We start from the raw sequence: 15,127 nt of genomic DNA, 5'->3' as shown, positions 1-15,127 counted from the left end.
GCACCTACATAGATTTGCTAAGGGAGCATCTCATCTATGCAGCGAACTCTAGCTCCTTTTATTGCACATACTCTCAATAATGCAGTTGCAAAAAGTGTACAAGAGGTGGACTTTCTTTTTTTGCAAGAAAAAGATCCTTCCATTAGTTAAGAAAACTTCCCAATGGGCTACATTCTGCCCCTGCTAGAGAGGGCTACATCAAAATGTGGGGAGACTCTCCCAATGAAAAGGTAAGATGTGTACAATGATGGCTAAGTCAGGATATGGGAGGAGGAAACGACCACACTGGTGGATGGTACTGCCATCTAGGTGTGCCATGAACCAAGGTGAAGAAGGGCCCAAAGTTGCAAGAAGGCCTGGCGGCGCTTCCGCATGCGGTCAGAGCTGCCTTGAAGACTCTCAAACTGGCCCCTGAGTGTATGGATCAGCTCCGCGTAAATGTCACGTGCAGTCTTCGCCAGTGGGACGGGTCGAGCCTCGAAATGCGGAAGCAACGGGCTCTGTAGACAAACCACAGTGTCAGGCTACAGATCAGCTTCCAACAGCACTCTCTGTTTCTGCTCCACTCCTGAGGGACAAGCTCTGTGGTGGGGTGGAGTGTAGGTCGGCCCTCCTGGATCATGATCATCCTGCTGACTGAAGGCATCTCAAAGCGTAGTGTGGGGCCCGTGAGTGTGGACCATGCTGCATTACCCCAAGTGTACTAGCTGGCTGTAGACAGTGCAGGCCTTAGCCAAAGAATCCGAAGCCAAACATGTTGTGCCATGTGGCAATCCCACAGACAGTGATGTTAGGTCTCTAGTGGTCACAGGCGGCACATACCGCCGAGAGGCCTCTATGCACCAGCCAACTTGCGACTGGAGTAGCTCGATGGGCAACTAGCCACTGGAACATGGTGACTCTCCTTGGTTGTCTGCTGTCCCACAAGCGCTCCCAAAATCCTGCCAAGAACTCGGACGGGAGATCCTGCTCTTGCCAGTGATCCGCTGCAGCAGGACGAGCCTCTCTCCTCGCTGTCAGTATGTGGCAACCCAATGTACCGGAAAAAGGGTGTCCCTCTGTGATATCTGGAGTAAAAGAATCACTCCCCGGGGTCCCACGCACTCACACCAGAGGTGACTTTCCCAAGCCCATAGCCGTGAGTAACGTGACTCAAAATCAGATGGGTCAAGGTCTATGACACAAGTCCTCCCACTGATGCCCACAATTGGGATCCCCTGAAAGCAACACTGAGCCACTTATGGTGCCTCGGCAGTGACTTTGTGACTTTGTCTGAGCAAGGCCTAATGGAAATGAGGACCTCCAGTCGGCAGGGAGCTGTCGGCTCAAGGGAGGCGTGCCACTCTGGAGGCATAGCCTCTACAATATCCTGACACATGCTCTGCACCCCCCTCATGTCTCGCAGCTGAATGCTCTGAATTTCCTCCGGAAGTACTATAAACTGCAGGTAGTCCCCCGTCACTAATTGACACCTCCTTTTGGGAGATGGGATCAATGGCTCACGATCACCGGTTGATTGTGACCGTTAGATTGCCTAGGGAATGCAAAAGATTCCCACTTTTCCAGTTTTGGCGGGGCTTGAACCCGCTACCCTATCCCCCTTGGAATTGACTCTAACCGCTAAGCTACCGCGTGTCCGTTGGAACATACGTGTGTGGTAAGTTTATAAATCACGGCGTCGCGGAGGAGTTTACATCTACTTCACATTGAGTTCACACCAATTTTGGTGGTGACAGATCCAATAGCCCAAGTACCGTACTGGTGCCCCTGGGGGGATGCACCTAAAGCCCTCTCCAGGCGACGAATCGGGCATGGGAGCACTACCTCAGAAAATCACTATCTTCTGCTAGTTAATCAATGCTTCCGACGCACAACAGAACACCTCAAATGACCGCTCACACCTGTGCAAGTTGGCCTCCCGGCCCTCCAGAAACATGCCTTGAGTCATCAACAAACCCAGCGTCCAAAAGCTCATCTCCTCCAAAGGGAAGTTGTAGTCGACGTAAACCAACCTTGTGTGACATCACCTCAACATAGAAAAGGAATAGGAAGGGGGCAAGAAGGCTACGGACTGTATGAGCATGAAGCGTTTCCCTCTTCCCCGTGCCAACAAACATACTTGCAGAGAGCTGACACTGCCCTAATCCATGCATATGAAAAGCCCATCCGGTGCATAGTGCCCTCAAGAAAGCCCGAGTCAGCTCTACCGTACACCTTAAAAATCGAGTAGTACCTTAAGATCCTCTCCTTGGAAATGAGCGAGATCAGTCCCCTCCCAAAAGGTGAAAATGTTGTCAAGGATGTTGCGCTCCTTGACAAAGCCTGTCTGTGTCTCATGTATGATGCTCTCAAGTAGCGACTGAATTCTCAAAATAAGAGCCTTTGCTAAAATTTTGTAGGCTGAGTGGAGAATTGTGATGGGTGGCCACTATCGAATCTTGTCCAAGGAGACTCCTTGTAACAAACTTGGATACCGCAAGTAAAGATTCTACCGCGACACAACAGAGATTCACTTCAAAACAGTTCGCAAAGACGACACGGCCCGACGTAGTTCCGTGCCTAGAGGTATTGGCCCCAAAGATTGGCGCCCCTTTCGGTATTTCTTTTTGTATTAATCTGTGTTCAAAGTACAAGAGAGTCGGTAGGCGCTCACTCTCAGACTCTGCGTCCAGATGCTATGAGTAATGAGGCCCAACCCACTTATTTATTGGTAGAAGGGATGCCCAAAAGTAGAGCCCCAATACGGACTGCCACATCATCAACGTAATTTCTGTATGTGTACGGATTGCCAATGCAAAATCCGGTGCAATTTTCGGGCTGCCACGTCAGCATTCAGCCACATCAGCATTTCAGCCTTTCAGGCGCATTTCATTAGGGGCCCCTCGTCCTGTGGCCAGGAGGGTGCCATGTCACCAGTTTGTGACACTCCTCCTTGGGATAAGATAAATCAAACCCTCACTCATGCTATCTGGCATCTCCCCAACGTGCAAAATGTGTTGGTAAGCACTACAAAGGTCTTGACCAAAGAATCTCCTAATACTTCCAAGAAGAAGCTTGGAGTCAAACCATCCTCCCCTAGGAAGCTACCCCGAGGAAGTGCCTCGAGGGCCTCCTGAAGCTCCTCTGGCTGGAGAGGGTTCTCAAGCCATTGGCGCATCTCCTCAGTGCACCTGCTCTCTGCATGCATCTCAACGCTTTGATTGTGGCTCCGTTGAAAGCAACTCATGGTTAAAATTAGTAGCAATTGTGACAAACTATTGACGTGTCAAGTCACTGAAGAGCGGAGCCAGTCTTCAGATCTTGATGGAGGGGCTTGAACCCCAAGGGAAGAAGCAGAAGAAGTTTTATCAATTTGCAGAGTCTTGCTGAGTGGCTTATTTTTAAAGCTGAGTTTCCACCAACTTATGGGACCCCGTCCGATGGGGCCTAAGTGACCTAAAGAGATTAAATAAAGCGGAGCCCCCCCCTCCCCCCGCCCCCCACACACACACATAATTGCGTGGAGCCATGATGACGTGGCAACTATACAGACATCGTGAAATTTGCGCCGACATGTTGACGTGGCAGACAATACGGAATTCCGCGTTTTACATTCCAGGTGTTGACGTGGCAACTGTACGGATTTCCGTAATTTGCGATGGCAGCTTTTTAGCTTTTCCGCTAGATGCTTTTAGAGTTTAATGCTTTTCATGTAACTGATTTTCAAGGCAAAGGGCCCTTAAATGTGCAGAGGACTCATTCTCTGGCATGCTTATACGGCCAACGTTTGGGACGAGTGCTCTCTTGTGGTGGAACTCGGCTACTCCCCGTCTCTCGTGTCGTGAATCTCTTTCAGTTCAGTATTATGTGAAGTGCTTAAAGTTTTTCAGTCTGTTCTTTTCCATTGGCACGTGGTGCGCGCCCCGTGACAATGGTATCAGAGCTTCAGGCCTGTGCTTTTCTAAAAGCATATCGGTCCTAGCAAGGAAAAGCATATCGGTCCTACCAAAGAGAAGACAACAAGATGGCGCTTCAAAGTTTCATAGGGAATTTTACTAAAGAATCTTCGTGTCCCGACCTCGGACTTATTTGCCACTCCCTCCCTTACTCCATCACGCATCGGGCGTGCTCCGGTCTTCATCGCTCTGTCTTACAGGGCATAAGCCATAAAGATCACTTGCACGAGAGGGATCAAAACTTTTTTTTTCGAGCCACCCTTTTTTTCTCAGAGGCAGTGCCATGAAGTGGTAGAAGTCTATAGCGACCAAGCTGCACACTCCAAGGACTTGGCAAGCTTTCAAGAAATTTTTTGCATGAAGTTATGTGCTTTCTGACATCGTCCTTAGGACTACAACTTGTGCTAGAGTGGGGTATCCTGAAATGCTTACCACAAAAACCCTAGCATATGATAGCTTGAAATTTCTCAACATCTTGCAATAGGTGTTTCTTCTCAAACCGATAACCTTGGAGGTCTAGTGTGATTGATATATCTTGGGGCTGCCACAAGAACACCTTCTGTCGAGGTTGGTTTCGACTATTCAACAGCTTATGGACCATGCTGCGGTCAGCTACAACCTTATGGAAGAAATATAACCCTAATCTTGGTACAGGTTTCAGGATGGAAAGCCAGTCGTCTTTTTGAGCTCGAATGATGGTCGAGATTTCTTTTCAAGTTTGAGTTCTATTTGAAAACTTGTTTGGTGATCCTGTTTGGGATTTGTTTGAAATTGGATGTCTTGGTGTCGATTTGAACTGTTTGACTTTGGATTTAATACTGGTTTCAATTATTGGTGATTTTACTCTCGGGTGGAATAGTGAGAAATGATGTTTGAAAATGCTTGCTCAAACTCATGGCCCGAACCCTTGTGGTTATTTACGGTGGGAGTATTAAGAAGTCTAAGCAATGGTTACTCTCAGTGTCACAAATTGATGGTGTGGCAATGCAACCCAGACACACACGCGGCAAAGTGATTACGTGGCTGATTACACGAAAATCCCTGATTTTGCGCTGACAGCTGACGTGCCAGTACTATACGGATTTCCGAGATACATGCTGACAGTGGTGACGTCGTAGATTGTATGGATTTCCACGTTTTGCACTGACAATTACTGACGTGGCAGGTTGTACGGATTTTTCGCAAATTACGGTTACGTTGAAAATCTAGCGTAGGAACTGAAGAAAAGAGTGAAGATTTGGGCAATTTTTTTTTTGGTAAAGTTTGCCAGAGCAAAATACAAGCGTCCACTGCAGGTTGACATGGGTGTGAAAAAATTGATGAAGTACTCAAGAGACCCGAGATTTGCGAAACACCTGAAGATTACCCGATTGATGAGATTCACTTGAGATGGCATGAGGCCATTGATTCCCCTCTGAGGAAGAGACGAAGGCTGAAAGGACAGACGAGTGCAGAAAAGCGGAAGCTTTACTCACAGATAATCGGAAACAAGAGCGGGGAACTCGCTTCTGTATGGATTGGGAAGCATGGAGTTGGACATCCACTCTTCTGCAACGAGGTGAGCCGTCTCCTTACCTGTTTTGCAAGTGAAATCAAGGATGAGATGGTGAGATCGAGAGCGAGACAGCTTAGGAACGAATCGGATATCCTTTCGATTCGAGATAAGAATGATGAATTTGAATGAATGAATGATGATGCATGTTAAATGATTCTAGTGCGTCAAGATTCGCATATGAATGAGATGACTAGATACTGTTGTGAGTGCATCAAGAGTTCCTGCGGGATGAGATTGCTACATAGGGATTTAGGTGCATCAAGACTTCTAGACGGATGAGATGACTAGATGATTGAACACTGTGTTCAGTATAAACTAAGTGTGTGAATGGAGAACTTTGAAATAGGAATTTCCGAAGATAATTATTGATTTATGAGAGTAATGTTGTCTGGAAGAACTTGTTAGTTGTGTGAGATAACATGTGAAATTGATGATGATGAATGCAATGGGGAGCAATGACCGCTCCAGAATGAATCCGATAAGTATCATAAATTTTGAATGAAACTAATATGGAAGAACCTTCTATCTGTGAACAGACAATATGATTGAGAATGAGATGATGATGATTTTGGAGCAGTGACAGTTCCCGAATGAACCTGATAATGAGTCATGAATCACGACTGATTCAATGGAACTCTGTTCAATATGAACTTAGTGATCGATTGGGATCCCCAGAAAAGATTTCTCGCACACGACAGTGCTTGAGGCAAATGACTACTTGGACACGACAGTGCTCGAGTCAAAAATCTCTATCGCAATATGGGATTAGTCAACCCGACATCAGTGAGGTCCGGAATGGATCTAGATGTGGTTACCAAATACGTTGCTGACAGTCATGGTCTAAGATTTGGAATGAATGTTTGTGTGATTGAATGTCATGTGATGTCCTGTGATGTCATGTGCAGTGATGTGTCTGTCGTCTTTGTACAAGTGCTAGATGTGTCGTGTCTAGTGCGTCGGTACTTAGAGTCAGTGTCTACTGAACTAGTTTATGGCCTGTGGTTGTTTTTGCAGGCGTAATCGAGGGCGATTACAATTCTCTCAAGAGGGGGGTATGTCACAAATTGATGACGTGGCAGTGCAACCTGCGCGCGCGCGCACACACACACACACACACACACACACACACACACACACACACACACGGCAAAGTGATGACGTGGTTGACTGTACGAAAATCCCTGATTTTGCGTTGACAGTTGACGTGGCAGTATTGTACGGATTTTCGAGATTTACGCTGACAGTGCTGACATGGCAGATTGTATGGATTTTCGCGTTTTGCATTGACAGGTGCTGATGTGGCAGGGTGTACGGATTTTTGTAAATTACGTTGACTGTTTCTTGGGCAGATTTTTGGAACAAGAAGCTTTTGGAACTCCTTGCTTTTGAGTTTAACTGCTTTTGGAGCTCTGCTGTCTCGATGCACTAAAACTACATACCCAGGCAATTTCACTGAAGTGGCACATCACAATGCAACACAGATGCTTACATATGCATGTTACAAGACACAACAAATAGCGCCGGTGAGCACTCCTCCCAGACAGACGATCTTAGGCATGAAGCTACTCAACGACTACCTCCTTACTCACCCGCAAATAACCTAAAACGGTCGGGGCCATGAGCTTAGAGGACCGATACAACCAAACGCTTTCAAGACCTTAGCCTGCGTCTCTTGGAGGTTCCAAATATACAACTAAACGCTCCCGGGACTCCCGGTCCGCGTCGTTCAGAGGTTTCAAGCATATAACTAAACGCTCCCCAGACACCTGGTCTGCGTCGTTTAGAGGTTTCCAGCATACAATAAAACGCTACCCAGACACCCAGCCTGCATCGTGTTCAGAGGTTTCCAACAACACGAACACTCCCCGCAAGAAAGCTTGAGGCGAAGATATTCAGACATTTTCAAGCACCAAGTTTCTTTTCAGTACTCCTCTCGGGAGTACATTTCAAACCATTGAAACTAGCATCGAACCAGAATCAAGCAATCTCAAATCGGTACTAAGACAAGTTTAAAACTACAGAAAAGCATCGTATCCAAATGCATTTGGTCCCAAAAGCTGGCGCCCAAAGCCACCAACGCAATTTGTGGAAATCCGTATAATTGCCATCTCAATAGTCAGTGCAAAATGTGGGCGTTCGTACAACTGCCAAGTCATCATTTTTTAACGCAAGTCTTTTGGTTTTGGGGGGGGGGGGGGGGGGGGGGGGTGGGGGTGGGAAGGGCTTTATTTTAGGCCCCATCGGATGAGGTGCCATGAGTTTGTTGAGGGTTAGCCACTCGACGGGACTTTGTAAGTTGGTAAGTCTTGCTTCTTTTGCTTTTGCTAGGGTTTAGGCCCCTCGACCGATTTGCAGGTTGGCTAGGGCTAGGGCTAGGGTGCCCAACCCTCTTGGTCTTTAGTGGCTCGACACGTCAGCAGATGACGCACACACACACACACACACACACACACACATACACACACGCGCACAAGGAGGATGATAGTGATTCAAGGGGGGCGACCTACACTCCAGCTTGCCATACAAAGATAGATCTTCGTTCAGGATACCACCAGGTGCGTATCCTACTGCAAGATGTCTTGTCACTTTCATCTCTGGCTTACGGTTTTGAGAATGGATATTTGCTGATATTTAACACTACATGGGGGGGGGGGGGAGAAGGGCTTTATTTTAGTCCCCATCGGATGAGGTGCCATAAGTTTGTTGGGGGTTAGGATTTTAATCCTAAACCTTTTTTAGTAATTGGGCCACTCGACGGGACTTTGTAAGTTGGTAAGTCCTGCTTCTTTTGCTTTTGCTAGGGTTTAGGCCCCTCGACCGGATTTGCAGGTTGGCTATGGCTAGGGCTAGGGTGCCCAACCCTCTTGGTCTTCAGTGGCTCGACACGTCAGCAGATGACACACATACATACACGCGCACAAGCAAGATGATAGTGATTCAGGGGGGGCGACCTACACTCCAGCCTGCCATACAAAGATAGATCTTCGTTCAGGATACCACCAGGTGCGTATCCTACTGCAAGATGTCTTGTCACTTTCATCTCTGGCTTACTGTTTTGAGAATGGATATTTGCTGATATTTAACACTACATGGATGGTAGGTATAAGTTAAAAAGGTTTTAAGTAGGACATGGATAACAACCGATAGGTTTGTTGACACTTGTAATACGTATTCAACGCTATCGAATCTGTTGTCTTGTTTATATGAATGCAGGTGAGGACTATCTTTACTTGGGATCTTTTTGGCAAAGTTGTTGTCCATCACTCGCGAACCTGGCCTCTTTCACTTCAGAATAAGTTGTTCTTGACTATGTAGAAAACACTAGAATGATACCTCATTCTCACTATGATGTACAAAATGAATCAAAGATTGAGTTGTTTTTGTGCTAATCATTGTCCCTCGTCTAAAGCCAGCTGTCTTTTGAAGTTTATGTTCTTTTTTGTATAAGTATAAGTCTAAAAACAGCAAAACACACACACACACACACACACACACACACACACACACACACACACACACAGGGAGAGCCTCTAAATAAATGGTTAGCTGTCTTTTGAATTTATGTTCTTTTGTGTATAAGTATTTGTGTATAAGTATAAGTCTAAAAACAGCAACACACACACACACACACACACACACACACACACACACACACACACACACACACACAGGGAGAGCCTCTAAATAAATGGTTACTTGTCCTCTGCTGGCTTGACAAATGTGCAATTTCTTTCTTTTGTCTTTCTCTGCTCCATGTACTATATCCCCAAGCTTTTAGGCTTCTCATACTAACTTGTGGAGCTTCCCAGACTAATCAGTGGCCAAACCACCAGGACAGCTCAAGGGCCAATACTATGCATGACCTGTGGATCAATATGACCTGTTGCTTCAAGGGTCAATACTATCGCTTGAAGTTTCAAGGACTCACTACTTTTCAGGGCTTCAATATTGGTCAATACTCTCCACAAGGCAATTTAACCATCAGCTCCATCATGCATAGTATTGACCCTTGAAGCCTAGGATAGTCCGTGGAAGGAAGACCTCTGATTGTGTCAATAGATTTGGGTTTTAGCAGTGATGCCACCAAATCTGAGTGCTAAGCCTTGTAGTTTGATCTATGGAATTTCTTCCACATAAATTTGGCGCTTAATTCCATGTTGGCTAGTCTATTTTCTGTTTTGGAGACAATTTGTTTGCAGTTGTTATGAGTTTGCAAATACCATGGAACTGATTAGTTTTCATAAATTTGGCGCTTAATCCCATGTTGGCTAGTCTATTTTCTGTTTGGGGACAATTTGTTTGCAGTTGTTATGTAGTTTGCAAATACCATGGAACTGATTAGTTTTCCACTAATGCCAACAGCAATCCCAAAACAGAACCTACAGAGAAAAAGAACACCAGATTTTGTAGTTTAAGAGAGAGAAAGTAGCCAGCTTATGCCCAAAATCTGTTACATGGCACACAATAGTGGATGAAAGCTCTTATACGTATTAACACCTCGCTATTGCATAGTTCTGTCAGTTTGTTTTTCATGTGCATCCTGTGGCAACCATCCATATGTGTGGTATGCTAGGTGGGAATCATTTAACATGCTTCTCATGAATTGTGAGATTGACATGGATGACCTTTTAATCCTGGTGGTTGGTTAACTGCTATATATTAGTGCATTGACAACTTCCATCTGACTAGACATGCTGGTTGCCACAGTCAGGAAAATATTTCAACCGAGAACATTCTGTATCTCTGAGATGAAGCCTACATAGAAATTGTCTGCAAAGCTATTGAAATGTCTTCACATGGTTACAAAAAGCAGTAATGGAATGAGCCATGAAGTTTAGGTCAACTTGAATGTATGCCTGGGCCCTGCCGAAATGAGTTGAAGTAGGAAACTTACATGAGAAAATAAAATCTCATCCACAAGTGTACTTAAACGAATGCTTTGAAACTGAATGCTGAAGTTCATTGAAGGGTCGTATTGTTGCTGAACTGCGTCAGCTTTTTGGTGTACATATGCAGGGCCAAAGCTTTAAGTACAAAGTACAATGATGAGCCAGAAAAGGCCTCTAGGCCATTCGATACCAACCGTGATGGATTCGTGTATGCATATATAAATGAAGTTATGATGTTTTCTTAGTTACTTTTAGGTGACATGTACTGCTGTTTTGCAGGATAGGTGAAGGGGCAGGGATCATGGTTTTAGAGGCAAGTAGATGTCTTACCATGATTGATTGTGCAGCCACATCCACTGTGATTTGTTTCCGTCAATTTGTAAGCTTCCATTGTGCAAGCCTTTGTTTGATTTTCTATGAATCTGTGTCTGAGTTTCCAGGAGCTTGAACATGCACGTCATCGTGGTGCAAAAATTTATGCTGAAATACGAGGTTATGGAATGTCAGGTAGGCAAGATAACATGCATTAGTTCTTGAAATTTGGTGTCGTGCCCCACTTGGAAGGCAATATGTGAAAAGTTTTTGGTGTCAGCATGCACAAGTGATGTGGAGAGAGGCAATAACTGCTCTATAATACTAGGCTTCATTATGGCTGAGCCTTGCATCTCTAGAGTCCTGATAGAAACTCAGTATGTTGACATCAGGAATCGCATCTCTGAGCCTACAGCAAAATGGGTTTTGTTGTTCATGATATTTGGAGACTATTTACAAGTGTGCAACATACTAGAGCACCATCAAGGCTTAAGTAGATGCCATAACAAAGGTTAAATTGGTGAGGTTTATTTTCAACAAGGATAACTGCCAGGAATAGCTTGTTCCTGCTTACAGCAAGATGGTTTTTGTTGTTCTTGAATTTCTGAGACTGTTTGAGGCTACCTTCAAAACTAAGCACAACATTGTTATTCGAGTCGGGAGTAGTGTCTCAATATGCGTTTTAAATAGGCCACCCTAATGTTTTAACAAGTGGACCCATATTTTTGCAACTCCATTCATCTTTGTAAGTGCATGCAACTCGTCCATATAAAAGTAGTGGCGTCAAATGAAGAGTTCTCTGCAAGAATATCACTTATTGCACTTTGAGTCAAGAAAGTAGCAGTTCTTGTGTTGGCCTGGTGGAACCAATTCTCTGTTCTGTACTGAGCATCTAGCACAAGCTTTTCCATGTTTGCACATTGAGGATGCTTCTATTCAATGGATTCCCCTGATTGCTTACAAACGATATTCCATCATGTGAGCTGGATGGCCCATATGGGTATCTGTGAGCTGGCTCTTGATGTTGACTATGTTCGTCGGTGGATGTGGAGGGGAAAAATAAATGCTTGTGGGTTGTTTTTTTGGAGCAGAATTTTTACAACTTCGGCTGACCCAAAGCCTTATCTATGAAGTCCAATCTTGATGTTTGCAGGTGATGCACATCATATAACACAGCCGCATGAAAGTGGAAGGGGAGCCTTTTTAGCTATGCAAAGAGCTTTGAATCAGGTTCACTCTCTTTGTTTTGGGAGTTTCAAGCTTCCCGTAACATATGAAGAATCGTTAGTAAGGGATAAAACACAGAAAAAACAGAAGCTTTTTAGGTGAGAAATACTGTGAACCTTGTAGGTGCATAGGCATTGTCCAAAACTTTGATTATAGGCAAATTTATTCTTCTCAATCTAGGATGAAGATTGTGTGGGCTGCTTGACACTCTGTTTGTTTAAAAATGTTATTACTTCCAGGCAGGTCTGAAACCAGAACAAGTGGACTACATCAATGCGCATGCGACCTCCACACCTTTGGGTATAAAGTCCCTCTGAATCATTTTTGGGTTTTCTGGTAACAGGTATCTTACACACTTTCTTTTTTTGGGGGCAGGTGATGCGGTAGAGACGAGAGCAATAAAGGAACTTTTTGGAGAACATGCTAACTGTGGCCATCTTGCTTTATCTTCGACAAAAGTGAGATTGCAAGTGCCTATAGAGGATGCTTTTTGCAGCCTTTGTTCTTTGCTACTCTAATGGTTTAATGTGTCAGGGTGCAACGGGTCATTTGCTGGGGGCGGCAGGAGCAGTTGAGGCAATTTTCTCAGTTCTTGCTCTTTATCATGTAAGATGGAACTTCTATACCGTTGCTTCCTCTTTATAAGTTACCATCACAAGCTCTGAAATATGGCAGTGTTTCATGCCACTTTGAGGCATGCACTCTGTCAAGATTGTCTATCCTGTATTGTGCACATGGGTACTAAGTTCTTCACTTACTTGATCTACAAGCTTTGCTTCCTTTTTATCAGTGAATATCACAAGCTCTGAAGTGCGGTGGTATTTCCTCAGAGGTTTTTGCTAGAAGGCTACATCATAGTAGATTCACATATTTGTGCACATTCAGTCGAGACCACGTGTCCTGTATGTGTGCATGCTCAATCAAGACCACACGTCGTACTAAGTTCTCCACTTGCTTGCTCAACCAGATTTTTTCATGGCAGGGTATTGCGCCACCCACTCTCAACCTCGAGACACCCGATCCTCTTTTTTGTGGACAATTCACACCACTAGTCTTTGCTACTTCCAAGTCCATCGATGCAGTCCTTTCGAACTCTTTTGGTTTTGGTGGTACGAACTCATCCCTAGTTTTCACAGGCAGGCCCTGATGCATGTTGCAGGCTTTTCAAATTCCTGAAGAGAAATTTGATCAATGCTTGCTTGGAGAAATTTTGTCCTGTCCATGACCGAGACTCTTAAACCAGCTCGATGACGTGCTTGCCTTCAACCAGTCCTCAAACATCCCTTCAACAGGAGAGCGACCAGGGCACAAGCTTCTTCAAATGCACCGTGTGCAAGCCTTACTAAATGCTTTGACCAATGGAATGAGTATTTTGTGCTTAAAATGTTTTATCAAAACACCATTGTTCATTGTTTTTTGGGACACGTAATATTGTACATTTCCAACAATACGATATGAAGTTTGTCTTCCACCATGCCAAAACTAGTTTGCCTTGATTGACCCACTCTGCAGATTTTACCGCCTGGCGTAGCTCGTGATGATGGCTCCATAGCATCTCTCCTCGAAGCTTTCGCCAAAAGCTCTATGACCTCGCATCACAAATGAGATTTTGCATGAAAAGATGTATGAATGTAAATAGTTTCACATTATAATAAAAACAAAACAGGATGCATTTCGTGCATTTACGATGCTCGTGCCTATGAAAAAAAGAGAAAACTATACATATGTATGGTGTGGAGTTGGCATCGTTCTCCACATTTATAATAATATCGTAGGGAACGTGTCCTTTCCCCGTCACTTTTATTCCCTTCAGTGTTGAAGGGGGACTTATGTTTCTCCTCTAGTGTTGGAGGGACTTTCTTATTGTAAAAATACTACAACTTTACAAGGAAGAACTCACTATCGATGTTTTATGAAGACATGTATTATTCCATGTTGCCTTGCTGTGGCGTATTGTGTCTATGTTCCTTTGTTGGGCATCACAAAAATTCTTCAGCCTGTCACCTTCATCTACAATCTTTTGAATAAAAATGATGTAAACTTATTGCTTAAATGTGTACATGATTTAATTTAAGTACTTTTGAGATCACACAAAAGAAATCAAAATACGGAATATAAATGTACCTTTGGTATTGGTTGTACAGATCAACGCACAATCTTGGATGGAGCCGCTTCTAGACCTTCCTTGCATTGTTTCGCCATCTTCTCATGAGTATACATTCTACCATCGTCATCCATTCTGCGACTTTTGCAAACACGTCGATTGATATTGAGTCCGTCGTATCGTTTGTCGGTAGAGTCACATGCACACATACAAATTCGTAGTCTTTGGGGCACTCCATTTGACATACATATTGATCAAAATACGGCCAAGCATGACATCTTTCTTCAAGAATCCTTGCTTCGTATCTGCTGAAAACAACCTAGAGCTTTCTGGCGTTGTCCTTTTGGAGCAAATCTTGCAATCATGAGGGAGGCCATCACTTCGAATCTGTTGAAAACAGATTAGAGCTATCACTTCAAATATGTCTAAAGCAGACTAGAGCCTTCTGGCTTGCCCCCTGTGGGGTAAATCTTGCAATCAGTGCGTTCCAAGAGTCCACACTCTGGATAGGAAGCTTTTCAAGAAGTTTTGGTGCTCTCTGAAGTGTAAGTGTGGCTCTCTACTACATGAGTTGTAGGTTTGCTCTTTTGCTTTCTCAAGTTGAATGTTGTTTTAACCCAATGTCAGTGTAGCGGGGTCATCTTACAGGCATGAGTATGCAACAAGTATGATGTTACAACTCCAGCAAGGTCCTCCTCCCTTCTGCTTACTACTTGCTAGCATGTCAACATATTTAAGGTTTTTGATAGCCTCGTTGATAGTACATATGGGATGAAGTTGGAGAAAGCCATGGAGAGAGAGAAAAGATTTTGCTACAGCTTGAACAAGAATGCCTCGAAGTATATCAAAAGAAAGTTGACCAAGCAAGCCATTCCAGGGCTTCCTTGCATTAGTTGATTGAATGGTGAGAGATACACTCGCTTTGCATCCGCTAAAAACAGCCCAAAGCTTTTTGTCCCTGCTCCTGTTGCGTATATCTCGTAATCAGTGCGTTTCGAGAGACGACATTCCGGACAAGAAGCTCCTCAAGCACTTTTTATGCTTTCTGAAGCGTACCACATTTGACATACATATCGACCAAGGGAGTGTCAACCATGACCTCTAT

At 44.4% G+C, this 15,127-nt stretch overlaps 1 protein-coding gene across 4 annotated transcripts in view; it reads left to right on the top strand.

Moving 5' to 3' along the window:
- The window catches only part of LOC147463975 (Beta-ketoacyl synthase), a 48,958-nt gene extending 35,080 nt beyond the window's left edge, over positions 1-13,878 (top strand). For 3 of the 4 annotated variants that reach the window (XM_086492106.1, XM_086492096.1, XM_086492114.1), the window contains exons 7-14: positions 10,507-10,587; positions 10,659-10,692; positions 10,820-10,886; positions 11,845-11,921; positions 12,158-12,218; positions 12,294-12,376; positions 12,453-12,524; positions 12,901-13,878. In XM_086492106.1, the coding sequence (XP_086348232.1) occupies positions 10,507-10,587; positions 10,659-10,692; positions 10,820-10,886; positions 11,845-11,921; positions 12,158-12,218; positions 12,294-12,376; positions 12,453-12,524; positions 12,901-13,065 (640 nt within the window). In that variant the 3' untranslated portion in view covers positions 13,066-13,878. Of the gene's footprint in view, positions 1-10,506; positions 10,588-10,658; positions 10,693-10,819; positions 10,887-11,844; positions 12,017-12,157; positions 12,219-12,293; positions 12,377-12,452; positions 12,525-12,900 lie in introns of those variants that run through there. The other variant, XR_015185519.1, reaches the window with a different exon arrangement.
- The last annotated feature ends 1,249 nt before the right edge of the window (positions 13,879-15,127 follow it).

The sequence above is a fragment of the Adiantum capillus-veneris genome, chromosome 2 (genome assembly GCF_014529385.1).
Source record: "Adiantum capillus-veneris isolate H3 chromosome 2, ASM1452938v2, whole genome shotgun sequence".
NCBI classification, from domain to species: Eukaryota; Viridiplantae; Streptophyta; class Polypodiopsida; order Polypodiales; family Pteridaceae; genus Adiantum; species Adiantum capillus-veneris.
The sequence above is the reverse complement of the archived record's forward strand: the minus strand, read 5'-3'. Positions and strand labels throughout refer to the sequence as shown.